The sequence below is a fragment of the Hemiscyllium ocellatum genome, chromosome 33, assembly GCF_020745735.1.
Source record: "Hemiscyllium ocellatum isolate sHemOce1 chromosome 33, sHemOce1.pat.X.cur, whole genome shotgun sequence".
Classification (NCBI taxonomy): Eukaryota; Metazoa; Chordata; class Chondrichthyes; order Orectolobiformes; family Hemiscylliidae; genus Hemiscyllium; species Hemiscyllium ocellatum.
The window spans coordinates 4,309,281-4,335,837 of NC_083433.1; the positions used below are offsets into that span (position 1 = coordinate 4,309,281).

The following is a 26,557-nucleotide window of genomic DNA, read 5'->3' on the forward strand; positions in this document are numbered from 1 at the left end:
ATATCTTTGGACTGTGGGAGGAAACCAGAGCACTCGGAGGAAACCCAAGCAGACATGAGGAGAATGTACAAACTCCACACAGACAGTCACCCGAGGCTGGAATTGATCCCGGGTCCCTGTTGCTGTGAGGTAACAGTGTTAACCACCATGTCATCCCTCCTGGAATACTATGATGGTTCCTGCCTCTGCCACTCCCTCAGATACCCTTTACTATGTGGGTGAAATATTTTTCTTTAAATCCAATCTAAAACCCCTTCCTCTTACCTGACCCCTATCGACCCTAACTACGGCCCTCGCCATTGTGTCCACCTTAATCTGATGCCCCCCTCAGCCTCCTCTCCTCCATGAAAAACAACCTCAGTCTCTGTAGTCCCTCTTTGTAGGTGAGTCACTCCAGCCCAGATGATTTGAACAGGATGGGTCAAACTGGCAAACAGTGGGACACCAAACGGCTGTGTGGTTGTGGAGGGAGTTGTAAGTCAGCCCATTAGTTTTAAATACAATTAAGAGTCTGCATCACACCTTCTGCCGAGGGTGTATTCTACTCTGGGAAGGCAAATAAGAGATAATTAAGGTTGTGGAAGGTTACATCAGTTTCACAGGGGACCCAGACGGCAAACTGCATCTGTTAATAGCTTATTATGCCAGAATATATAACTGGCTGAACATGACCACTCATTGAAAGAGGCAAGAGAGACAAATCTTGTTTTCAGAAGAAATGGAACAAATTGCAGAGATCTCAATTTTAGAAGCAACAGAGGAATATGCTCCAGTTGAATACAATTTACAAGAAGAATATTCTGTGCTCATTACAATTTTCACTGGAGATTTGCATATGGACATTGCAGTGAATACACAGCAAAATCTTACCAGAAGGAATAAAGACTGAGTGTATCTCACGGTGAGCTCGAGCAGGGAAAACTACACTCAGTTAGGGAAGTAGGGGTTCACGTTCTAGAAAATTCCGACACATAAGGAGGCCATTCAGCAAACATTCTCACCGCATGCTGGAATTCTCCAATTGTATTTCTCTGGGAGAAAGTGAGGACTGCAGATGCTGGGGTCTGGGTCCAGAGTGTGGTGCTGGAAAAGCACAGCAGGTCAGGCAGCATCCGAGGAGCAGGAGAATCGATGAAAGGCTCATGCCCAAAATGTCGATTCTCCTGATCCTCGGATGCTGCCTGACCTGCTGTGCTTTTCCAGCACCACACTCTTGAATTTTATTTCTCTATCCTAATGTGAATCTTTTGAACGTGAGTGTTGACTTCCTCTTAATTGGGAGAAAGTGAGGACTGCAGACAGTTAGAGTCGGGAGTGTGGTGCTGGAAAAGCACAGCAGGTCAGGCAGCATCCGAGGAGCAGGAGAATCGACGTTTTGGGCATGAGCCCTTCATCAGCCTTCCTGATTGTGACCAGTTTTGCATTAGTTCTCCCCTTGTGCGGGTCAAGCCAACACGTCAATCACCCATTGCATGTAAACATTCTTTAACACCTTCCTTTCTGCTTCTAAACTCATCCTGAGTTTGTTGTTCCACAAACCAGTGGATCCTTCAGGCCATTTGGCCCGATTAATCCATGCCAGCCACAAGGCTCATGGAGTCATACAGCATAGAAACAGACCCTTCGGCCCAACTTGTCTAGACCGACCAGGTTCCCTAATCTGAACTAGTCCCATTTGGCCCATATCCTTCTAAACCTTTCCTATCCATGCACCTGTCCGAATGTCTTTTGAAAGTTGTAACTCTACCTGCATCTTTCACCCTCTGCGGGAAAAGGTTACCCCTCAGGTCCTCTCTCCTCTCTCACCTCACAATCATGTCCTCTGGTTTTGGACTTCTCAGTCCTGGGGAAAAAAACCTTATCTATGCCCATCATGATTTTATAAGGACCTCTATAAGGCCATCCTCAGCCTCCCACACTCCAGGGTAAAAAGGTGTCAGCCTATCTAGTCTCTCCTTATAACCCAAACCCTCCAGTCTCGGTAACACCTTTCTCAACCTGGTCCTTTTAATCCTGTTCTGCCAACACTTTGATTCATTGCTTCTTTATTCCTTTATCCAGCTGCCCCACCCAATGCATCAGCTCTATTTTCTCTGTCATTGTTAATTCCTTCAGAATCTGAGAATCCAACAGCACGGGAAGAGGCTCCATCAGTCAGTGCCTTTGCTGGCTGCTTGAAAGGTCAGTTGGTCAGCTGGTAGTACTAGACAGAGTTTGCATTATGGCTGGAAAGAGAGGTATGTTGCTGGAGCTTTCGCTCTAGCACTCATCAGGACACATGCAAGAATACCAAATTCCAAACAACCACAATGATTGATTCTACAGGAGAGAAAGCTACTGATTGGTTGGCAAGTTGGCTCTGATTGGTCTGAGGCATTGCCGTGGCAAAAAGCAATGTGACGAGCTCAGTTTAGGAAACCTGGTTGGCATGGATGAGTTGGGCCGAAGGGCCTGTTTACGTGCTGCATGACTCGATGACTCTGACCATCGATTCGCTAAGCTCCCTGATCATTCCGAGGACTCTCCGATTAGCTGACTCCTCTTGCTCTTCCCACACAGTCTTGCAAATGCTTCCTTTTAATTATTGATCCAATTTCATTTTGGAAATTACTATTGAATCTGCATCAGTCATCCTTTCAGGCAGCCTGATCCAAATTGTGACAAATTGCAACATTCTTCAATAACCTGTCCTCACATTGCTGTCCTTTTTTTTAATTCTGTCAAACTTTTTCAGAAGTTTGGAGAGAGATCTCAAACCCCCTTTAACTCTCGCCACTGCAGTGGGAATATCTTCACTATGTGCTTCCTCATTGCCTTTACAAGGCTGTACAGAACTCTTCACTGCTTTGCCTGGAATGGCAGGACTGAAGTATGAAGGGAGATGGATCAGTTAGGATTGTATTCACAGGAGTTTAGAATAATGAAGGAGGATCTCACAAAACCTATAACATTCTAACAGGACTGGGCAGGGTAGATGCAGGAAGGATATTCCCGATGACAGAGGAGTCCAGAACCACGGGTCACACTCTAAGGATACAGGGTGGGTCACTGGGACGCGATGAGGAGAAATGTCTTCACCCAGAGAGTGGGGAGCCTGGGGAATTCTCTGGCACAGAGGCCAAAACATTGAATGTTTTTGAGAAGGAGTTAGATATAGTTCTTAGGGCTGAAGGGATGAAAGGGTATGGGGGAGAGAGCAGGAACAGGGGACTGAGTTGGATGATCAGCAATGAAGGTAATAACCTAAAGCTCTGGGGTCCTGGGTTTGAATCCAGCCATTGGCAGATGGTGGAATGTAAATTCAATAAAAATCCGGAATTAAGAGTTTAATGATCGCGTGAATCTATTGCCTATCGTCAGAAAAATCCCATCTGGGTCACTAATGCCCTTCAGGGAAGGAAACTGCCATCCTTACCTGGTCTGGCCTACATGTGACCCCAGACCCACAGCAATGGGGTTGATTTAGCTGCTCTCTGGGTTGGGCAACAGAACGGCTGGCCTAGTCAGTGACACCCTCACCCTGTGAATGAATAAGAATGAAGGGCTGAATGGCCTCCCCGTGCTCTCATTGCCTTTGTTTTTATGCTTGACTCACTCTGACTCTCTATACACTCCTGCCTGACGGCGTGTGATCGGATGGAAGCCTAAATTCAGCACAGCTTCTGTCAAAGAGATGTCCAAGAATCGAGACCCAGTCTCTCTCCCTGGCCCCTTGCATAATCTCCTTTTGGTCAGGTCTGTCAATCAGACTCTGGTCACGAAGGTGGCAACCGTGTGGGTTGAGGTAAGTTGCTTCACGCCCTCTGGTTAAATCCATCGATGCATCTCGGTAAACTTGTGATTGGCTGCCCACGCGGTTATCAGGAATACTGTTTCAAAAGAACACAGCCAAGGATTGGCATTTCACTGTCAGCTTCAGATTTAACCAGCCTTTTGTATAACAGTAATGAGCTACAGATGCATATTAATGCACCCACCAACTCGGCTGGCCGTGTATATTCTCTGCAGCGTTGATGGAAAGGCTGCCAGAAGCATTTATATCTCTGCCAGAATACACCATGCTCCCCACTCCCCTCCCCCCCCCCCCCCCCCCCCAAAGAGAACAGAACAAAATGATAAACTGTGGAGAAAAATCAAACTCCTCCTTCAGTTCCCACTCGCACCTTATCAAATTCTTTCTGCAAATCCAAATAAACCGCTGCCTTCCTTTGTCTACCAGCTTACTGACTTCCTTAGAGAATTAAACCGAATTTCTCAAGCATGAACTGCCCTTTACAAATCCATGCTGACTGTCCTGATTAGCCCGCATCTATCAAAGTGTTGACTTATATTATCTCGTGATTATCCCCAGCAATTCTGCGCCTGACAAGTTGAGACTTGCTGCTCCTAAATACCCGGCTTACTTGCACCTATCCTTTCTACAATGTTGTAACATCCCACTCCCTCCAGCCCTGTGGGAGAAACCATTCTGGAAAAGCCCAGGTAGCTTCATCGCTAACCCCACGCATTCCCCACTTCAGGGTTAGGGCGAGGGTTAGGGAAGGATGGCGCTGTCACCTCAGAATTGGACAGTTCCGAGTCTGCACACTCCAGAGACGTGAGCACAGAATCTAGGCTGACACACCCCAGTGTGGTCCTGAGGGAGTGCCACACTGTCAAAGATGTCATCTTTGAGTTTATTGGAGGGCCCATCTGCTCTCCTGAGTGAAGGTAGAAGATTCCTTGGATATGATTTTAAAAGGTAGGAGACTGGTTCCTTTGTTTAACTTCACAGGATGCGGGCAGCGCTGGTTAGGCAGCATTTAATGCCCATCCCTAATTTCCCAGAGGAGTCAACCACATTGCTGTGGGTCTGGAGTCACATGTAGACCAGGCAGTTTAAGGATGGCAGTTTCCTTTCCTGTAGGACATTAGTGAAACAGATGGGCATTTCCAACAGTGGCAATTGATTCATTGTCATCATTAGACTCTTTTCATTTTTTTCACTGAATTTAAATTCCATCATCTGCTGTGGCAGGATTTGAACCCAGGCCCCTCGAACATTCTCTGTCTGCTTGGATTAACAGTCCAGTGATAATATCACTCTTTGACCATATTTTTTGGCTTTATCAACTGATGGAGCTGGATAGGAGAGAGTGAGGACTGCAGATGCTGGAGCTCCGAGTCTAAACATGCGTTGCTGGAAAAGCTCAGCAGGTCAGGCAGCATCTAAGGAGCAGGGGTGCCGAGGTTTCGAGTATAAACTCTTCAGATTTAGTTCACATCACATCTGCAAAGTGCCTTGAGATTTTTTTGTTATGTTGAAAATTCTGTGTAAGTGTACACTGCCTTTATTAAAAAGTTCCATTGCAATGTAGAATCATTTCGATAGACTATGTGGCAAGGGAGGTAATTTAAATTCAATGCATGAAAAGGGATGTAATGTTAAGTTTGAGAGAATATCTATTCGAGTTGTAAAATTTCTATGGAGCCAAGGCAGTGAAGGAACTGGAGAAAGCAGAAGTTCACCAGCTGTGTGAGAAGATATTTCAGCCAAGATACAGGTGTAATGTCTAAACAAATAATAACTCTGGGTAATGCAGCAGGATATTAATGAGCTGCTGTGTGCACTCAGGAACCTACTCTCTCTTACTGAAGAGTTCTAAGAGGCTGATGAAGTTAAATTCAGTGCCCTGAAGGTGACAAGTTAAAACTCGATGACTTCAGGAAATTGCAAACGTCATAAAAGTGATTGTACGCCAGCAATGAACTGACTATAAAGAGCTCTTGTTAAACATTACTTCAGGAGAACAGGAGACAGCATTCAAAGTCAGCCGAGTGCACCAAACATGCTAGTCTGGAGTCAACTATAATTACTGCTCATATTAGAACAGGTCTGAGAGACTCTTGTTCACCCACTATTAAAGCTTTGTTTAACTGAATTCACATGGACTTTGATTAATAAATTAATACATCGCACTGACACCTTAGGAGAACATGAGAATCCAAACCCGATAGTTAAAGAGGCAGGGGTGATATTAAGGCATTTTCTTCAATGTATAGGGAGAAGGTAATTCTGTGGCATGCATTTGAGTGGCGCAGATATTATGGTGACCATCAAGAGCTCAAAATTCCTGAGTGTGTGCTGCAGTACTTAAAGTAAATCCATGATGAAAATCGAGTAAAGATATAGTGCCAGTGATTGAGACCTCAGCATTACTAGCATTCTTCAAAAGATTCAATAGGATACTAATTCATCACATCTCAGTTGAAATAGTTGGGATTTTGTGACAATTTAATCAATGCTTTTGTAAAAGCAATGCAAGAGCAGTATTTGTATCTTCTGAATGTTTCATCCTCTGCAGCATTGCATCAATCAAACCTTTTATCAAAGTTGCTTTTCCGCACTACCTCCCCATCCATTCAAGTAAAATTCCAATAAACTGAGGGCACATAATGTTGGTCATAAATCTGCACAGAAGGGTCAATGGAGACATTGTGTCATTCTGGTTTACATATAAATTTAAGAATCTGCAAGCTATAAAGATAATTAGCAGATTTTCCCAACTCAATGATCCTAAGCAGAAAGTGCAAATCAATTCCCATTAGAGAAGCTAACGACACAGATATTGAGTATATGCTATCACATCAAGAGGGATGCCAATAATCCTTACTGCCTCTGATGACACCACACTCTTCAAGGTGGGCTGTGACAAAAAAAATGATTTGGAGATGCCGGTGTTAAGACCATTAGACCATAAGACATAGGAGTGGAAGTAAGGCCATTCGGCCCATCGAGTCCACTCCGCCATTCAATCATGGCTGATGGGCATTTCAACTCCACTTACCAGCGTTCTCCCCGTAGCCCTTAATTCCTCAAGACAACAAGAATCTATCAATCTCTGCCTTGAAGACATTTAGCGTCCCGGCCTCCACTGCACTCCGTGGCAATGAATTCCACAGGCCCACCATCCTCTGGCTGAAGAAATGTTACCGCATTTCTGTTCTGAATTGACCCTCTCTAATTCTAAGGCTGTGTCCACAGGTCCTAGTCTCCTCGCCTAATGGAAACAATTTCCTAGCGTCCACCCTTTCCAAGCCATGTATTATCTTGTATGTCTCTATTAAGTCTCCCCTTAATCTTCTAAACTCCAATGAATACAATCCCAGGATCCTCAGCCGTTCCTCATTTGTTGGACTGGGGTCTACTATCACCTGATGAAGGAGCGTCGCTCCGAAAGCTAGTGTGCTTCCATTAAACCTGTTGGACTAAAACCTGGTGCTGTGTGGTTTTTAACTGTGAGAAAAAAGATAGTCAGGTAAAGATCAGCGAGTCCTGAAGTCCTATTTTGTCCTGAATAGTCCTGTGTAGCATGAGTCTAATCCCTTGAGTCTAGAGGGTTGGAGGATCATCTGTTTGAGGTATTGAAAACATTAAAGTAATTTAGTTGGATAAAGCTGTGGATATATTGGGCAGCATGGTGGCTCAGTGGTTAGCTCACAGCCCCAGGGATGCAGGTTCAATTCCAGCCTTCGGCCATCGTCTGCGGGGAGTTTGCACGTTCTCCCCGTGTCTGTGTGGGTTTCCTCAGGGTGCTCTGGTTTCCTCCCACAGTCCAAAGGTGTGCAGGTTAGGGTGGATTGGCTGTGCTAAATTGCCTATAATGTGCATTAGTCAGGCGTAAATATAGGGTAGAGGGAATGGGATTTGAGTGGGTTGCTCTTTGGAGGGTCGGTGTGGACTTGTTGGGCCGAAGGGCCTGTTTCCACACTGTAGGAAATCTAATCTAATCTACTATTTCCTCCGTGCAGGAATTAACTTGAAAGAAGTGCTACACCAGTTAGGAGGGATAAAAGGAACCAATGCTCACTAAAGGACAGTGAGAACCGCCCTCCTAATGGGATCTGAATGTTGGGAGACAACTCGAGATTCCAGGACTGGGTTGGATAGATCAATTCTGAAGAAGAGTCACTGGATCTGAAACACTAACTTTATTTTCTCTCTACAGATGATGTCAGACCTGATGAGTTTTATTTCCCAGCAATGTCTGCTTTTATTCAGGTAGGTCTTTATTGGGCATTGAGTAGCATCGAGCAAAATTGGAGAATGAAGTATGAATCGGCCACAGTCTGAGGGCCAGAATGATCCTCTCCTCTCCCTAATAGTTCGGTGTAAAATTGAAGTTTCCTATCCTAGAAAACCATTTCTGACATCTCACCTGGACTCCAAGGATCCCGAAGATTATGAAGAAAGCGCAGCAAATGAGGACAATGTTCCCAATGGGCTTCAGCGAGGAAATGAGAGTTTCAACAACCAATTTCAAGCCTGGAGCTCGGCTGATGACCCTAGGGGACAAGAGAGTGAGGAAACGCAGCAAGATAAGTAGGCATTATTTAACCACCTGCAACATTTCTTCAGGATGAAAATGATGCTCTTTAGTTGACCCTTGAAGACCTGAATTCTTAGCTGTCTTCTATGTGGTCAAAGGAAGAATGATAACAGAACTTTGTTCAGACAAATAGAGAGACTATTTATCCATTTAATGCTGAGTGCGAGAAATCTCTCTGTGCCTTACTGATCACAGAGTGACATGAGCACTGCCCGAGTCATACATAACTGGAGGAGCTTTGAGAAGATTTCTAGCTCAGGTTGAAGTTCTGGATGTAGGTTTGCTCACTGAGCTGGAAGGTTTGTCTTCATATGTTTCGTCACCATATTAGGGAACATCATCAGTGAGCCTCTGGATGAAGCACTTAGTGGTATGGCCCGCTTTTTATTTAACACACAAACACACAAATAATGATAACGTTATCTAGTATGGTGACGAAACATCTGAAAATGAACCTTCCAGCTCAGTGAGCAAACTTAAAACCATAACTGGAGGAGTTGGAACTGTTTGTCTAATGGAACTGAAGGCCACAAGGAGAATTGTTAAACATGTTGAAAATTATAAGGATGTTTGATTAAGCACAAAAAACATACAGCACAGCAGGTGGCCATTCAACCCAATGAGTCTGTGATGGTAGATAAGGAATATCCGTTTCGTGAAGGAGGTTGAAGGAATGTATTGAGAGTTGATGACCAGTGGGCACGGATTTGAGGTGACTAGCCAAAGAATCTTGGATGACATTTTCTTTACAAATAATAAGAACAGGAGAAGGCCATTCAGCCCATTGAGCCTGCTCCACCATTCAATTAAAACATGGCCTATCATCCATCTCAAATATACTTTCCCCACATTATCTCCACATGCCTTGATGTCTCCAGAAATCTCAAAATTTCTGCTTAAACCTGCTCAATGTTTGAGCTTCTACAGCCCCTGGGGACGGGGGGGCTTGTGAATTCTGAAGGTTCACCACCTAAATCTCAGCTCATTCTTAAACGGCCTTTCCCTTATCGTGAGACTGTGCCCCCTGGTTTTACACCGAATATAATGAGCTGGAGTGCACAACTAAAGGCAGACCAGGCAGATTCAAGAGAAACTTTCAAAAGGGGACTGAGTAAACACTTCAACAGAGCACTATTCGCTGCCCAACCCTCTCCCTACCAACCCCAAGCAAGCGGCATCAAAACCAGTCATAGAGAGGCTAGAGTGTGTCTGAGACCTCACCTTCCCTCCTGTTCCCAGCCTGCCCAACCTTTGGCTTAACATTGTGAGGGGGAGTTTGTGTTTGACTGTCGTGATCCTGGTCAATGTCAACACTTTGGGGTCACATATTCGGACAAGGGTCACTGGTCTAGCGTAGTCTTACCCAGGAAAGGCTCATTGTCCTCAGTCTGAGCAGGAGAGGGGGAGACCACATTTAGATTATTGTGTGCCGTTTTGGACCCCATATCTCAGGAAGGATGGACTGGCCTTGGAGCATGTTCAGGGGAGGTTCATCAGAATGGTCCCAGGAATGAAAAGCCTAACATATGAGGAATGTTTGAGGATTCTGGGTTTATACTCACCGGAGTTTAGAAGGATCGGAGGGATCTAATTGATACTGAATGGCCTGGACAGAGTAGATGTTGGAAAGATGTTTCCATAGGTAGGAGAGACTAAGGCCAGAGGGCACAGCTTAGAGTAAAGGGAAGAGGTTCTTCAGCCAGAGAGTGGGGAATCTTTGGAATTCACTGCCACAGGAGGCTGTGGAAGCCAGGCCACTGAGTATATTTAAGACTGAGATAGATAGGTGCTTGAGTATCAAGGAGTCAAGGGTTACGGGGAGAAAGCGGGAAAATGGGGTTAAGAAACTTATCAGGCAAAAGTGATTACTGCAGATCAGAGTCTAGATTAGAGTGGTGCTGGAAAAGCACAGGAGGTCAGGCAGCATGGGCGGCACGGTGGCACAGTGGTTAGCACTGCTGCCTCACAGCGCCAGGGACCTGGGTTCAATTCCCACCTCAGGCGACTGACTGTGTGGAGTTTGCATGTTCTCCCCGTGTCTGCGTGGGTTTTGTCCGGGTGCTCCGGTTTCCTCCCACAGTCCAAAGATGTGCGGGTCAGGTGAATTGGCCATGCTAAATTGCCCGTAGTGTTAGGTAAGGGGTATATGTAGGGGTATGGGTGGGTTGTCGCTTCGGCGGGTCGGTGTGGACTTGTTGGGCCGAAGGGCCTGTTTCCACACTGTAAGTAATCTAATCTAAAGCATCCGAGGAGCAGGAAAATCAACGTTTCGGGCAAAAGCCCTTCATCAGAATGAGACTCAGCCATGCTGAATAGTGGAGCAGCCTTGGTGGGCTGAATGGCCTAATTTTTGCTCCTATGTGTTATGGTCTTATAATTGGAAAGTAGGTGTAATGGAAGGAGTGAAGAGCTGGGGATCAGTCTTCAGTTTCCAGTGGTCTTGCTGATGAATTAAGTCAGACAGTTTTGAGGGGAAAACGTCATACCACGTGACTTGTAGACAGCAGCAAAAAACCAAAGCATTAAAGGTGCAACACCCTCACACAATGATGACCCTTCCTTTCCAATAATGAGAAGGTCTTACCTGAGGGGCCGTAGTGTCCTGAGGAGCCTTAGCACTCGGAGTACACCCAAGATCTTCGCCCCACCTGCTGATGCCAACGACACGACGATGTCAATAAGCGACACGAAGACCAGGAAGCCATCCAGAATGTTCCAGCTACTCCTCAAGTAGGCTTGGTCACCAATGTAAAACCCTAGAGACACAACCTGGGAGGGGCAAAGGGCAAGCGTCACATGGTGCAGAGAACCTCCGGTGGGGGGGTCAAATCATGATGACCTTTGACAGGAAATAGCTTTGATTAGATTAATTACAGTGTGGAAACAATTCCACACCGACCCTCCGAAGAGCAACCCACCCAGACCCATTCCCCTACATTTACCCCTTCACCTAACACTACAGACAATTTCCCATGGCCAATTCACCCTAACTTGCACATTTTTGGACTGTGGGAGGAATCCCACGCAGACACGGGATAGGGTCGGGGGTGGATTTTGGGGTGGAATGGAGGGGATGTTGGGTGGAGTGGGGGTGGGGTTGGGAGTCGAGTGGGGGTGGGGTTGTGAGTGGGATGTTCAGGCTGGATTGGGGGGGGGGGGTGGAGTAAGGATGGGGTTGGTGGTGGATTTTGGGGTGGTGTAGGGGGATGGTGGGTGGAGTGGGGGTGAGGTTGGTGGTCGAGTGGGGGTAGGGTTGTGGGTGGGACGTCCAGGCTGGATTGGGGGATGGAGTGCAAATGGGTTGGGTGTGGAGTGGGGGTAGGTTTTGGGTGGAGTGGGGGTGGGTTTTGGGTGGAGTTGGGGTGCGATTGGGGGTGAAGGGTTGGGTGGATGTTACAGGGGGCATGAAACCCTTTGTGAAGCTCAAGCGGAGACCAATCTACTTTGGAAAAAGCTTCTCAATTTCTCCACAAAGATCTAGCTACCCCTCTCAGAAACCCCCAGGCCCTCTTGTTTTTAAGACCATTAGACATAGGAACAGATGGCCATCGAGTCTACTTCACTCTATCATGGCTGATAAGTTTCTCAACCCCATTTTCCCACTTTCTCCCCATAACTCTTGATTCCCTGATACTCAGGAACCTATCTATCTCAATCTTAAATATATGCAATGACCTGGCCTCCACATTCTTCTGTGGCAATGAATTCCACAGATTCCCCACTCTCTGGCTTATCTCCATTCTAAAAGGTCTTCCCTTTACTCTAAGGCTGTGCTCTTGGGTCCTGGTCTCTCCTACCAATAGAAACATCATCCCAATATCTACTCTGTCCAACCCATTAAGTATTCTGTACGATTCGATTAGAATCCCCCTCCCCAAAACCCCCCATTCCTTCTAAACTCCAATCCACTCTGACTCCTCAGCATCTGTTTTTTTTATTACTTTCAAATCCAAAATCCAATCACACTAACCAAATCAGAGCAGCAAGTGGGAGTGTTGGGGAAGAGGAGGAGGGTGCAGAGAGAGGCTGTGAGGAAGTAGTGAGGGAGTGGGCAGGGTTATTATGTTGAAGGATGGCGCATTCCTGACATTCTGATGGCAGGTGAACTCTCCAGTGTCTGGTATAATCTGCATTCACCCAGAAAGCACTGTCAATCCCCCACTTCGAGCCACATTCCCTCTGCTCCCACTCTCCACAACAGTTCACACCATCACGTTGTCCTCTGTTCCATTCCTTGTGGGTCAACGTCCAAATTGGGGGATTTGACTCCAACTGAAGGGGGGGGGGGGTCTCACCATCTCAAACCCTTCCATGGCCACATCCATCCAGCTGCAGGGCATTTTACCAAAAAAAAATCCCTTTCCTCTCGAGAACCTCTTACCTTCAGGGTCATCTCTGCCACAAAGATAGCCGTGAAGAAATAATTGGAAACACTGAGGAAGATCCTTTCCTGAAAAAACAAAGCACAGACTATATAAGGTTTGGAAAGATCACAAAGTGACCACCTTGAGTTCCTCGTTATTAGTGACTGACTGACGATGGAAAACAGAAAATAGCTTTCGGCTGTAGAGTTAGATAATTATTTCCATTAATTACTCTCAGTCACAAACGTTGTCAAATCAATGCATTGGAGGGAATGTGGTGATAACTGACCAGATAAATGGTTGATTGTGATAGTGATGATTAGATCTGTGTTGAATGGGCCGGCCAGTCTTCAGCCAATTCGATTCACTTCCTGTGATGTCATAAAATGGTTGAAGACACTGAATACTATAAAGGTTACAGGCCCCAACTACATTCCAGTCGCAGTACTGAAGACTTGTGCTCCCAAGCGTTCTGCTCCCCTAGCCAAGCTGATCCAGGACAGTTACAACACGGGCATCCACCTGACAACGTGGAAAATTGCCCAGACATGTCCTGCACACAAAAAGCAGGACAAATCCAACCCGGCCAATTACCACCCTATCAGTCTACTTTCCATCATTAGTAAAGTGACAGAAGGGGTCATCAACAGTGGTATCACCTGCTCAGTGACGCCCATTTGGGTTTGGCCAGGGTCACTCAGCTCCTGACCTTATTACAGCCTTGGTTCAAATCTGGACTAAAGACCTGGATTCCAGAGGGGAGGGGAGTGGGACAGCCTTGACATCAAGGCTACATTTGATAGCATTAATGGGCCTGAGCAAAACTGCAGTCAATGGGCATGGGGGAGGATAAACTCTCCGCTGGGTTGGCGTCAGGTGTGACCTGACACACAGGAAGATGATTGTGATTGTTGGAGGTCGGTCATCTCAGCTCCAGGCCATCTCTGCAGGTGTCCCTCAGGGGAGTGTCCTTGTCCCAACCACCTTCAGCTGCTTCTTCAATGACCTTCCCTCAACAGAAGCTCAGAAGTGGGGATGTTCACTCATGGTGGCACAGTGTGCAGCCCCATTCATAACTCCTCAGGTACTGAAGGAGTCTGTGATCAATGCAGACTCGATGATATCCAGGTTTGGATGATAAATGCCAAGTATCATTCACACCACACAACTGTCAGGCAATGACCGTCTCCATCAAAGGAGAAGCTAACCACTTGTCCCACTCTTCAATTACATTACCACAATTGAATCTCCCACAATTAACATCCTGGGAGTTACCATTGACCAGAAGCTGAACCCAACCAGCTGCATAAATATCGTGGCTCCAAGAGCAGTCCAGAGTTTGGAAATTTCATAGTGAGTAACTCATCTCCTGACTCCCAAAGCCTATTCATCATCTACAAGGCACAAGTCAAACGTGTAATGGAATACTCCACACTTGCCTGAACCAATGCAGCTCCACTAACACTCAAGAATATTGGCACAATCTAGGATAAAGCAGCTCTTTTGGTTGGCACTCCATCTACCTTCTTCTTCATCCACTCTCTCCACCACTGAAGCTCAGTAGCAGCAGTGTATATGATCTACAAGCTGCATTGCAAAACCTCATCAAGACTCCCTCAGACAGCACCTTCCAAACCGATGATAACTTCCACCTGGAAGGACAAGAGCAGCAGATACAAGTCCCCCTCTCACCATCCCGACTTGGAAATATATTGCAGTCGCTTCAGTGTCACTGGGTCAAAATCCTGGAATTCCCTCCCTAAGGGCATTGTGGGTCTACTTACAGCACATGGACTGCAGCGGTTCAAGAAGGCAGCTCACGCCCACCTTCTCAAGGGGCAACTAGGGACTGGCAATAAATGCTGGGTCCAGCCAAAGATGACTCCCTCCCACGAATGAATGAAACACAAAATCAACCGATATCCCCAAACAGAGAATCTGATCATTATCACAGCACCATGCGTGGGACTTGCTGTGCGTTATCCTACATGCTGTCAATTGGAAAAGCTCCCTGCTTTGAAATTTGCGGACGTCATGAATTGTATCATAGAAAAGTCAACGCTTGCATTTCTGGTTTTATGGATGGTGAAGTGAAAGTTGAAAGTTCACTCACTGTGCTTCCCTGGTCAATCTCAGGCCGCTCCAAAGCCACCGTGATGCAGTTCAGGAAAATAAAGGCCAGAACGACATAATCAAAGAGCTTGTGGGCAATGATCATTTGACACATCAGGCGGAACCTAGTCAGATCAGAGAAGACAGAATTGGAACAGTCACAACCCACAGTACGTACCAATTCCCCACAAACCCACAGTACGTACCAATTACCCACAAACCCACAGTACCATTTACCCACAAACCCGCAGTATGTACCAATTACCCACAAACCCACAGTACGTACCAATTCCCCACAAACCCACAGTACGTACCAATTACCCACAAACCCACAGTACGTACCAATTACCCACAAACCCACAGTATGTACCAATTCCCCACAAACCCACAGTACATACTAATTACCCACAAACCCACAGTACCATTTACCCACAAACCCGCAGTATGTACCAATTACCCACAAACCCACAGTACGTACCAATTACCCACAAACCCACAGTACTTACCAATTACCCACAAACCCACAGTACGTACTAATTACCCACAAACCCACAGTACGTTCCATTTACCCACAAACCCGTAGTACGTACCAATTACCCATGAACCCACATTACGTACCAATTCCCCACAAACCCACAGTATGTACCGATTCCCCACAAACCCGTAGTACGTACCAATTACCCATGAACCCACATTACGTACCAATTCCCCACAAACCCACAGTATGTACCGATTCCCCACAAACCCGTAGTACATACCAATTACCCACAAACCAACAGTATGCACCGATTCCCCACAAACCCGTAGTACGTACCGATTCCCCACAAACCCACAGCCTGTACCAATTACCCACAAACCCACAGCATGTACCAATTACCCACAAACCAACAGTATGCACCGATTCCCCACAAACCCGTAGTACGTACCGATTACCCACAAACCCGCAGACGTACCAATTACCCACAAACCCGTAGTACGTACCAATTACCCACAAACCCGCAGACGTACCAATTACCCACAAACCCGCAGCATGTACCAATTACCCACAAACCCGCAGTACGTACCAATTCCCCGCACTCTTTCAGAATGCACCCATTGCAGATTATTCCTTTCCTAACTGACCATTGCCTGAACCTTTGGAGAGTCTTATGCTGAAATCACACCAGCACTGATAAACTGAGGCCATTCAGTCCCTTGAGCGTGTTCTGCTATTCAAGTTGACCATGCTGATTTGTACCTTAATCTCATTTACTGTCCATGGTTTTAGATCTCTTAAGTCCTTTACCTAACAGAAAAATGATCAATCTCATGGTTAACATTTTCTCCCAGTCTCAGCACGCTTGGTGAGGAACTGAGAGAATTCAGTCTGCCGGCCTGGTGTGAAGAAATGCTTTTGAACATCGTTCCTGAATTTTAAGGATGTGCCTCCTAATTCTGATCTCTCCCACTAGTGGAAATAAATTCTCCCCACATCACTCATTATCCTGACTTGGAAATATATCACCGTTCCTTCACAGTTGCTTAGTTAAAGTCCTGGAATTCCCTCCCTAAGGGCATTGTGGGTCTACCCACAGCACATGGGCTGCAGTGGTTCAAGAAGGCAGCTCACCCCCACATTCTCAAGGGGCAACTAGGGAATGGTCAATAAATGCTGGGCCCAACCAGCGACACCCACAACCATGAATGAAAAAGAAAGCACCCTATCAAATTGTTTGAACGTCTGATGCATATAAAGCCCATAGATAAAGCCACCTCCTCGCTATTGGCTCTCTGCTGCTCTCTGTGTTCTTACCTATTCTGTGGGGAGAACAGATAGACTGACCAGTCTGCTCGGGTATCACACCAGTCTGGCTTGTAAATCTCCACCATCTTCTGAATTCGGAACCACAGACTCTGCAAGGAAGTTGAGCAAACCTAGTTATCATGAGGAACAACCAAAAACCTTGTCCATTTTTGTGAATGCCAACCTCTCAGCATTATTGCCCTGCAGGATCACACCAGTATCCTTTCTGATCAAATCAATAATGTTTTCCACATAATCCCTAAAGTGTGGAAGTAGGCCATTCAGCCCATTGAGTCCACACTGACCCTCTGAAGAGCATCCCACCTAGACCCACCCCCATCCCTGCATTGCCCAAGGCTAGCCCACCCAGCCTACACATTTTGCAGAAATTTCCCATGGCCAATCCACCCTAACCTACACATCTTTGGACTGTGGCAGGAAACTGGAGCGCCCGGAGGAAACCCCACACAGACACATGTGCAACTCCAACTCGCCCGAGGCTGGAATCAAACCCAGGTCCCTTGTGTTGTGAGACGGCAGTGCTAACCTCTGAGCTGCCTCTTCTGGTATTCCTTGTCTGGACACATCAGAACTTCCAGGTAACAAGCAAAGACTTGCCTGTGGAATTACTGACTCACACAGCACATAGTGGCCACTCTGAACCTGTGTTTGCTCTTTCAGAGAGCAAGCTAGCGAGTCCCATTTTTAGATTAGACTCCATACAGTGTGGAAACAGGCCCTTCGGCCCAACCAGTCCATACTGACCCTCCAAAGAGTAACCCACCCAGACCCATTTCCCCCTGACTAATGCACCTAACACTTTGGGCAATTTAGCACTGCCAGTTCACCCAACCTGCACATCTTTGGACTGTGGGAGGATACCAGAGCACCCGGAGGAAACCCACGCAGACACGGGGAGAACATGCAAACTCCACACAAACAGTTGCCCAAGGCTGGAATCGAACCTAGGACCCTGGTCCTGTGAGGCAGGTGTGCTAACCACTGAGCCACCGTACCACCCCTTTTTTTATTCCAAACCTCTGCAATTTTTGTTTCCTTCACTGTCAATCAATGTCTCTTTTGTAATTACTATTGAAGCTGTAATCTTTATCAAGGACTGTATTCCAAATCCTGATCACACGCAATGGTTTCATTGATGCTGTCTCTGATTCCTTTTGCATTCACCTCAAGTCCGTGTCCTCTGATTACTGACTCTTCAGTCACTGTATTCACTCCACCAAAACCATTTACCCGAATCTAAACACCTTGATTTCATATCCTCTGAGTCTTCCCGGTTGTAAACGCTGGCAAGCACAAGCTGTGACAATTGCAGAATCTTTAAACCATCACAATGATCAATCTCGGTCAATGACCCTGAAGTGAGGTAATGAAAGCCCCCTGTTGGTGATGAGCTCTGGGAGCCATCATCTGACCTCTCCTGATCTTGCCATGCTCAGCAAAGTGTACCTTACTCAGGGCTGGCTCAGCTGCCAGGGATCAGAGGAAAAGGAGCTGTTGAAAATGTTCTGACATTGATTTTGGGGTGGGTACCATTGCACAGTGCCCGTCCTGTAAACCCCTGAGCTTCCCGCACCCTCATCATCACATTGCAAAGAAAAACCTGCCAGGCTTTGACAGGTCATTAGATTACTTACAGTGTGGAAACAGGCCCTTCGGCCCAACAAGTCCACACCGACCCGCCGAAGCGCAACCCACCCATACCCCTACATATACCCCTTACCTAACACTACGGGCAATTTAGCATGGCCAATTCACCTGACCCGCACATCTTTGGACTGTGGGAGGAAACCGGAGCACCCGGAGGAAACCCATGCAGACACGGGGAGAACGTGCAAACTCCACACAGTCAGTCGCCTGAGGCGGGAATTGAACCCAGGTCCCTGGCGCTGTGAGGCAGCAGTGCTAACCACTGTGCCACCGTGCCGCCCAGGTCATCTTCACCACTCCCCTGGTACAGGTCAGTGGGCCTTCAGGGTACAGTCCGCACACATGCACAATCACGTCAACAGTGTTGTTGAGGGCTGTCCTTTTAAGAATAAATGCAGACAAGTTCCAGAGACCAGCTGGGGCATCTACTCAAGACTTGTTTTGCTTTTGGTAATGCTGTGTCCGGGCGCCCTTGGAGAAGGAGCACATGGTGTTCACCTATACCCTCAAGGCATTGAGAGAGAGGTGAGCACCATGGGGGCCATGGTGGAGTGTTTCATTTTCCAATGCAGCTCCATTTTGATTTAATCCCTCTCCCTTCCCTCCTTACCTATCCCTCACCTTTGGTGCTATTACACTGTCCCTGACGGGATTTGCACATAAATTGGTAATTAATTAGAGACAAAGTTGATTTAATGGCAGGAAAAAAAGTCATTCAGTTGTGCGTGAAAGGACTTCTATATACAAGATAGAAATTTTAAAATTCAAAAACAGAAAGAGGAGAAAGAAAAGGCTTGTTTTTTTTTCTGGCTATAGCAAGTCTGTTTCTCTGCTGTACATCTCTATGACTCTATGACATCCGGGTTTCTCTGGAGAGGGAGAGAGTGGTGTCCACCAACACCTTTGAGACTTGTGGGCACCATGGGTGTGGGAGCGCTCTATTTGCACTGCCAACTCCAGTTTGATTGAGTCCCTTCCCTTTCATTCTTGCTGTACTACCCCTGCCGAGTGGCATCGCTCATAGAATCCCTACGTGTGGGAACAGGCCATTCAGTCCATACTGATCCTAACCCTGTACTCCCCATGGCTAACCCACCCAGCCTGCACATCCTTGGACGTTACAGGCAATTTCCCATGGCTAAACCACCTAACCTGCATGTCTTTAGACTGTGGGAGGACACACACACACACACACACACACACACACACACACACACACACACACACACACACACACACACACACACACACACACAAATCTCTGGTGCTATGAGGTAGCAGTGCTAACCACTGAGCCACTGTGTCAACTTTTACTTGTTTGGTCAACTCAGCGAGTTAGTTTGGCGATGGTCCAACAAATAAAAAGGGCTAAATTAGGACCCCTAACTTTCAAACAGTTTCCCCAGGAATGCTTGTGGTGTGGCAGTAGTGTACCTATCTCTCAGCCAGGAGGCCCAGGTTCATGTCCCACCTGCTCCAGAGGTATGTAGTAACATCTCTGAACGGGTTGATTACAAACAGTGTCCCTAATTCTGGACTGACCCACAAACATTTGGATCAGGTTTAGACCATTTATTTCCCTGGAGTGTCAGAGACTGAGGGGTGACCTTATAGAGGCTTATAAAATCATGAGGGGCATAGATGGGGTGAATAGCCAAGGTCTTTCTCCTGGGGTGGGGGAATCCAGAACTACAGAGCATAGGCTTAGGGTGAGGGGGAAAAGATATAAAAGGGACCTTAGGGGCAACCTTTTCATGCAGAGGGTGGTGCGTGTATGGAATGAGCTGCCAGAGGAAGTGGTACAATTGTAGCATTTACAATATGTGGAGACAGCTACGTGGACAGGAACCATTTTGAGGGATATAGACCAAATGCAGACAAATGAGACTAGTTCAGTTTGAGAAACCTGGTCGGCATGGATGAGATGGGCCGAAGGGCCTGTTTCAGTGCTGTATGACTCTAAGTGGAACATCCTTTCCACACCCACCTTGTCAAGATCATTCCGAATCTGATAGACTTCAGTCAAGTCTCTGCCTCATTCTCTAAACTCCAGTGGAAGCAAGGCCAGTCTGTCCAACGTTTCAACACAAGACAACCCACGCACTCCAGGCATCAATCTAATAAATCATCTCTCCACCACCTCCAATGTATTTTAAGAAATTAACACTAACACAACCACTACCTTATTAGCTGCCTCTTCTTAGCCCCTAGAATGATGTTGCTCTGGACTCAGAGACTTGTCAGTCATTGCTCTGTCAGTTTGTCTCACTTCTCTAGTGATTAAATAATGTGAGTGACCAACTCCAGCTCAGTAAAAACAAGGACTACCAACTCCAGCTGTCAATGCCATCCATCCTCACACTATAAAGCTCCCTTCCAGTTTGATTCCAATCTAGCTATAACATCACAGCCACTCTGATCAAAGCTGCTAATTACATCCCAGGAAGTAATGACTTCTTGCAAATAAAGTCAATCCCTCCCTCTCTAATCTTAGCCAAACTCCATCAGATGCCTGTGTTGTACTGACTGCTCTCTGAAACTTCCAATCCTGTCTTCGCCTTTCCTATGTCCCCTCTTCATCATTCGGTTAGATCTTTGCTGACACCGAGCTCAAAAGTTGATTTTTCTTTCCCAATAACAATTGAAGTTTGCACATTCTCTCCGTGTCTGCGTGGGTTTCCTCCGGGTGCTCTGGTTTCCTCCCACAGTCCAAAGATGTGCGGGTCAGGTGAATTGGCCATGCTAAATTGCCCGTAGTGTTAGGTAAGGGGTAAATGTAGGGGTATGGGTGGGTTGTGCTTCGGCGGGTCGGTGTGGACTTGTTGGGCCGAAGGGCCTGTTTCCACACTGTAAGTAATCTAATCTAATCTAAAAGAATGGAAATCAAACACATGAAAAGAGTATTCACCTTGCACAGCCTGTTTTGTTTTTTTAATCCACCTGACTTAGGAACAGACTCATAACTCGCCCACTTAAAGCCACCAGTCAGGCCATGAGGGACTCCCACCTCAGGAACACTTTGATGTGTCCTTCAATACTCTCCTTAAAACATCATCTTTGAGTGAACCTGCAGTCCTCCCATCACTCAAAGTGCCATGTCAGTGACCAGTCTGCGTGCTGATTAACCTGCACTGGGACTTTTCATTGTAATGAGGAACGCAGGATAAACACAAGCTGTTCCTGTTGCTTATTCGAGTCAGTTTGAGAGGGGTATGTAACTGTCTGACATCCAGACTGGTAACAAGTGGAAGAATGTATCCCCCAAGAAGCTCATCAAACTTTGTGAACGTTACATTAAGAAAATGGACTCAGTGTACTTTTGGAGTCATTCCCATTAGGTTTATTTATTTTTAAACACATGTCACAGGGTTATGTGTTTGGCAAGTTACTTGTCTCCATTAAAATCCTGTCAATCTGAGACAAAAGTACAAAAATGGCCTTATTTCCAGTACAATTAAAATTCATTTAGCAAATGTCACATGGACAATGTATTAATGCCTAGAATTTCCATGCATAATTACTTTTAATGCTAAATGCACAGCACTTAACAGGCTTTGTCATTCATGAATTCATTTCCTTTTTGAGTTTAACACCTAATGGATTTTCTGTTATATGCTGGATTTGGCAGTGACTCCCTTGAGTGTTTGTCAGACCACAGTGCCTTGTTGGGGAAACCGTTTGGATTGGCTGCAGTACCGGTTACACCTGAAGGAGGTGCTATTTAAGCAGACATTGTTGTCAAAGATGCCAAATTTCACCCTATCCACCCATTTTTATAAGCTGTTTCTGTCTAAAAGTGCCCAAACCCAGTGTCCCATTCACCCAACTCCCCTGTGCTCGATGACTTGTCTTGGTTCCTCAGTTTGACAATGCTGCAATTTTCAAATTCTCAACATTGTGCAATTATTTGAAAACAGTCTTGCTCTTAGAACATAGAACATAGAACATAGAAAAATACAGCACAGTACAGGCCCTTCGGCCCTCGATGTTGCGCCGATCCAAGCCCACCGAACCTACACTAGCCCACTTTCCTCCATATGCCTATCCAATGCCCGTTTAAATGCCTATCTCTGTACTCTCCTCTCCTTCTTGCTCCATTCTCTCTCTGTCTCCTCCTCTCTCTGCCTGTCTTCTCCCCCCTGCAGAGCTTCCTGTAATGCAGTGCCAATCCCATCCCGAGTATTATTTGAATGGTGAAAGATTGCAGCATGCTGTTGTGCAGAGGGACTAAGGAGGGATCGCACATGAATCGCTAAAAGTTGACTTGCAGGTACAAATGGTAATCAGGAAGGCAAACAGAATATTGGCTTTCACTGGGAGAGGGACTGAATTAGAGTCATAGAGACGTACAGCACGGAAACAGACCCTTCGGTCCAACCCGTCCATGCCGACCAGATATCCCAACCCAATCTAGTCCCACCTGCCAGCACCCGGCCCATATCCCTCCAAACCCTTCCTATTCATATACCCATCCAAATGCCTCTTAAATGTTGCAATTGTACCAGCTTCCTCCACTTCCTCTGGCAGCTCATTCCATACACGTACCACCCTCTGCATGAAAACATTGCCCCTTAGGTCTCTTTTATATCTTTCCCCTCTCACCCTAAACCTATGCCCTCTAATTCTTGAAGAGCAAGGAGTTTCTGCTGCAATTGTACAAGATTTTGGTGAGGCCGCACCTGGAGTATTGTGCACAGGTCTGGTCTCCTTACTTGTGGAAGGATACACTTGCTTCGGAGGCAGTGCAGAGGAGGGTCACCGGGTTGATTCTGGAGATGAGGGGATTGCCCTATATGAAGAGATTGAGCTGCCTGGGTCTGTACTCACCAGGATATAGAAGACTGAAAGGGGATCTTATAGAAACATATACGATTGTGTAAGAGAGAGATAAGGTAGAACTAGGCAAGCAGTTTCGGCTGGTGGGTGAGACTAGGACTAGGGGACATGGCCTCAAGATTAGGGGGAGTAAACTTAGGACAGAGATGAGGAGGAACTGCTTTTCCCCGAGAGTAGTGAATCTGCGCAATTCTGTGCCCAAGGGAGCAGTCGGGGCAGCTTCATTAAATATATTCAAGAGACAGTTGGATGGGTGTTTGCACGGTAGGGGAATTAAGGGTAATGGGGATAATGCAGGTAGGAGGAGGTGGGGCAATGGATAGATCAGCCATGACCTTAATGAATGGTAGAGCAGGCTAGATGGGCCAAATGGCCTACTCCTGCTTCTAATACTATGATACTATTAAATGACCTGATGATATGAATGGATGTGTGACAACATCTCATTTGTGATGTGGTTTGTTCTGGCAATGGAGGAGGCCAAGGATAGTCGTGTTGGAAAGGGAGTGGGAAGGGGAATTGAAACGGGCGGTGACTGGGAGGTCCGGTCGGACCCTGTGGGCCTGGCTGTGATGCTCGGTGAACCATTCCCTACGTTTACATTCGGTCTCCCTGATGTAGAGAAATTGCCCAAACAAACCGCAGCTCCTATTGGACAAACAACACCTCACCTTCCACCTGGGCAGCCTCCAATTTCAACACTGAGTTCTCCAATTTCAAGTCCCCTCCTTCTCCATCCCCCGACTCCCTTCCCAGCCCCTCCTCCTCCCTTCCTCTGCTCCCAGGCACCAACCAGATTCATTCCTCCCATTGACCAACCAGGTTGTACCCTCTTCTGGATCAGTGGTGCTGGAAGAGCACAGCAGTTCAGGCAGCATCCGAGGAGCAGCGAAATCGACGTTTCGGGCAAAAGCCCTTCATCAGGAATAAAGGCAGTGAGCTGGAAGCATGGAGAGATAAGTCATCCCCTCCCCCACTCACCCATTGTACTCTATGCTACTCTCTCACCACCCCACCCCCCTCTAGCTTATCTCTCCATGCTTCCAGCTCACTGCCTTTATTCCTGATGAAGGGCTTTTGCCCGAAACGTCGATTTCGCTGCTCGTTGGATGCTGCCTGAACTGCTGTGCTCTTCCAGCACCACTGATCCAGAATCTGGTTTCCAGCATCTGCCGTCATTGGTTTTACCAGGTTGTACCCTCTGCCTGTCTTCACCTATCCCCACTTTTCTACCCTGTCCCCACCACCCCCTTTATCTGCAGTTCCCCCCACACCCACCCCCAGTCTTGAAGAAGGGTTACAACTGAAACGTTGACTTCTCCACCTCCTGATGCTGCCTGGTGTGTTGTGTCCTTAGCTGGTCTGGCCTACATGTGACTTCAGACACATAGCAATGTGGTTGACTCTCAACTCTCTCTGGACAATTAGGAATGGATGATAAATGCTGGCCTGGGTAGGCCAGACATGCCAAAATCGAGTGAATGAATTTTAAAAGAAGCTATAGTACTTTTTGTTGGTGCGGATGCAATGGGATGAAGGAGCACTTCTGGACTATATCATTCCACGAGCTGGTAAAATACATGGGAAATGGTTCATCAACTCACATAGTCAATCTCCTCTTCGTAAACGCCCGGCTCTTTCCTGTTGTTCATCTTTGGGAAGATTTCCTTCACAATGTGTGGGCCCTTTCCATTACAGTCCCTGCGGTCCATGGTAACGGTTGCTATGCTGTTCTTCCTCGGCACGGGCTGCACGGCGGGGACCTGGAGGAGTTCCGGCAAGTCTCCTGAACCTTTGGTGTCCAGCGATAGTGCCCGACGGTGCAGTGGGTTGGAGCTGGTGGCCTCCTCGGGCCGGGCATCGCTGGGGTCATCGGAGGTCGAGCAGATTCTTCGCCTGTTGCCCGCGAGGAGAGCCTCATGCTCCCCAGAGAGAGGCTTGTGTTTCAGGCTGGAGGAGCGGCCCACACTGCTCCAGCTGGTCCTCCGGCTGCCCCAGTTACTGCCAGTGCCCCACGGCACGTAGTGAGAGCTGCGGCGGCTTGACTGTGAAGAGTAAAACAAACGGTCATCACCACCTGACTGTCACGTGGGGAGGGTCAGAGTTCATCACCATCTGACTGTCAATGGGGCGGATCAGAGGTCATCATCACCCACTAGTCACATGGGGAGGGTCAGAGGTCATTACCACCTGACTGTCACATGAGGAAGGTCAGAGTTCATCACCATCTGACTGTCACATGAGGAGGGTCAGAGGTCATTACCACCTGACTGTCACATGGGGAGCGTCAGTGGTCACCACCACCTGACTGTCACATGGGGAAGGTCAGAGGTCATCACCACCTGACTGTGACTTTGGGGTCAGGGGAGCCATGACCACCTGACTATCACATGGGAAGAGTCAGAGGTCATCACTACCTGACTGTCACTTTGGGGTCAGGGGGTCATCACCACCTGACTGTCACATTGGTGGGGGTCATCACCACCTGTCTGTCACATGGGAGGGATGCAGAGGTCATTACCACCTGACTGTCATATGTGGTGGTTGTGGGTCATTACCACCTGACTGTCACATGGGGGGGTTCAGAGGTCATTACAATCTGTCTGTCACATGGGGGGGAAGTCAGAGGTCATCACCATCTGACTATCACATGGGGAGACAGAGGTCATCAGAATCTATCATGTGGGGAGGTCAGAGGTCATCACCATTTGCCACATGAGAAGTCAGAAGTCATCATCTCCTGACTCACAGAGGGTGGGGTTTGAGGGTCAGGTGTCATCACCACATGACTGTCACATGGGGTGGGGGTTAGGGGTCATCACCACACGACTGTCACATGGGAGGGAATTGACCAAGATCTCATGGCCTGTTTCGCTTGATCATGTGACCAGCCAGTCCCTGACCGCAGAGACAACAAAGGCTGACATGGGCTGGGCTTGGCTGAGGTGTCACTCCCATTGTTGTACCGAGGGAACGCTGCACTGTGTCCTTCAGGCGAAGCATTAACTGCAGGTCCAGTGAGGCATTTTTGGGAGGAGTGGCAAGGAATGGGAGTAGATGATGAATAACAGGACCCTCAGGTGTACGGGAGGATCAGAGGGACATTTGTGTACAAGTCTGCAGATCCTTCAAGGCAATGGAAAACCTGCATTGGAAATACTCCCAGTGTGAGGAAGAGTTTCCTGACATCACCCTTGCATAGGCCCCTGATTCAAAGGTGAAAGCTCCACCTCCCCCTTTTCTGGACACTCCCCCTGACCCCAATGTGGACATCCCCACCCATGGCCACCAGGGGAAATAGTTTTCCTTTCTTTATCTCATCATATCCTTCAATCGTCTTCACAATCAGACTGATCAGTAATTTTCTGTAATGGAACAAATACAAACTCTGTCCATGTAACCTGTTCATAGAAACTTAACCCTTT

The 26,557-nt window shown here is 47.1% G+C and overlaps 1 protein-coding gene across 1 annotated transcript in view; it reads right to left on the bottom strand.

The window, feature by feature from the left end:
• The window catches only part of cacna1ia (calcium voltage-gated channel subunit alpha1 Ia), a 195,013-nt gene that overhangs the window by 66,764 nt on the left and 101,692 nt on the right, over nucleotides 1–26,557 (bottom strand). The window contains exons 15-20 of the mRNA XM_060849187.1: nucleotides 24,737–25,177; nucleotides 16,638–16,738; nucleotides 14,847–14,970; nucleotides 12,751–12,819; nucleotides 10,954–11,138; nucleotides 8,199–8,325 (exon numbers count right to left, since the gene is read on the bottom strand). Of these exons, the coding sequence (XP_060705170.1) occupies nucleotides 8,199–8,325; nucleotides 10,954–11,138; nucleotides 12,751–12,819; nucleotides 14,847–14,970; nucleotides 16,638–16,738; nucleotides 24,737–25,177 (1,047 nt within the window). The remainder of the gene's footprint in view (nucleotides 1–8,198; nucleotides 8,326–10,953; nucleotides 11,139–12,750; nucleotides 12,820–14,846; nucleotides 14,971–16,637; nucleotides 16,739–24,736; nucleotides 25,178–26,557) is intronic.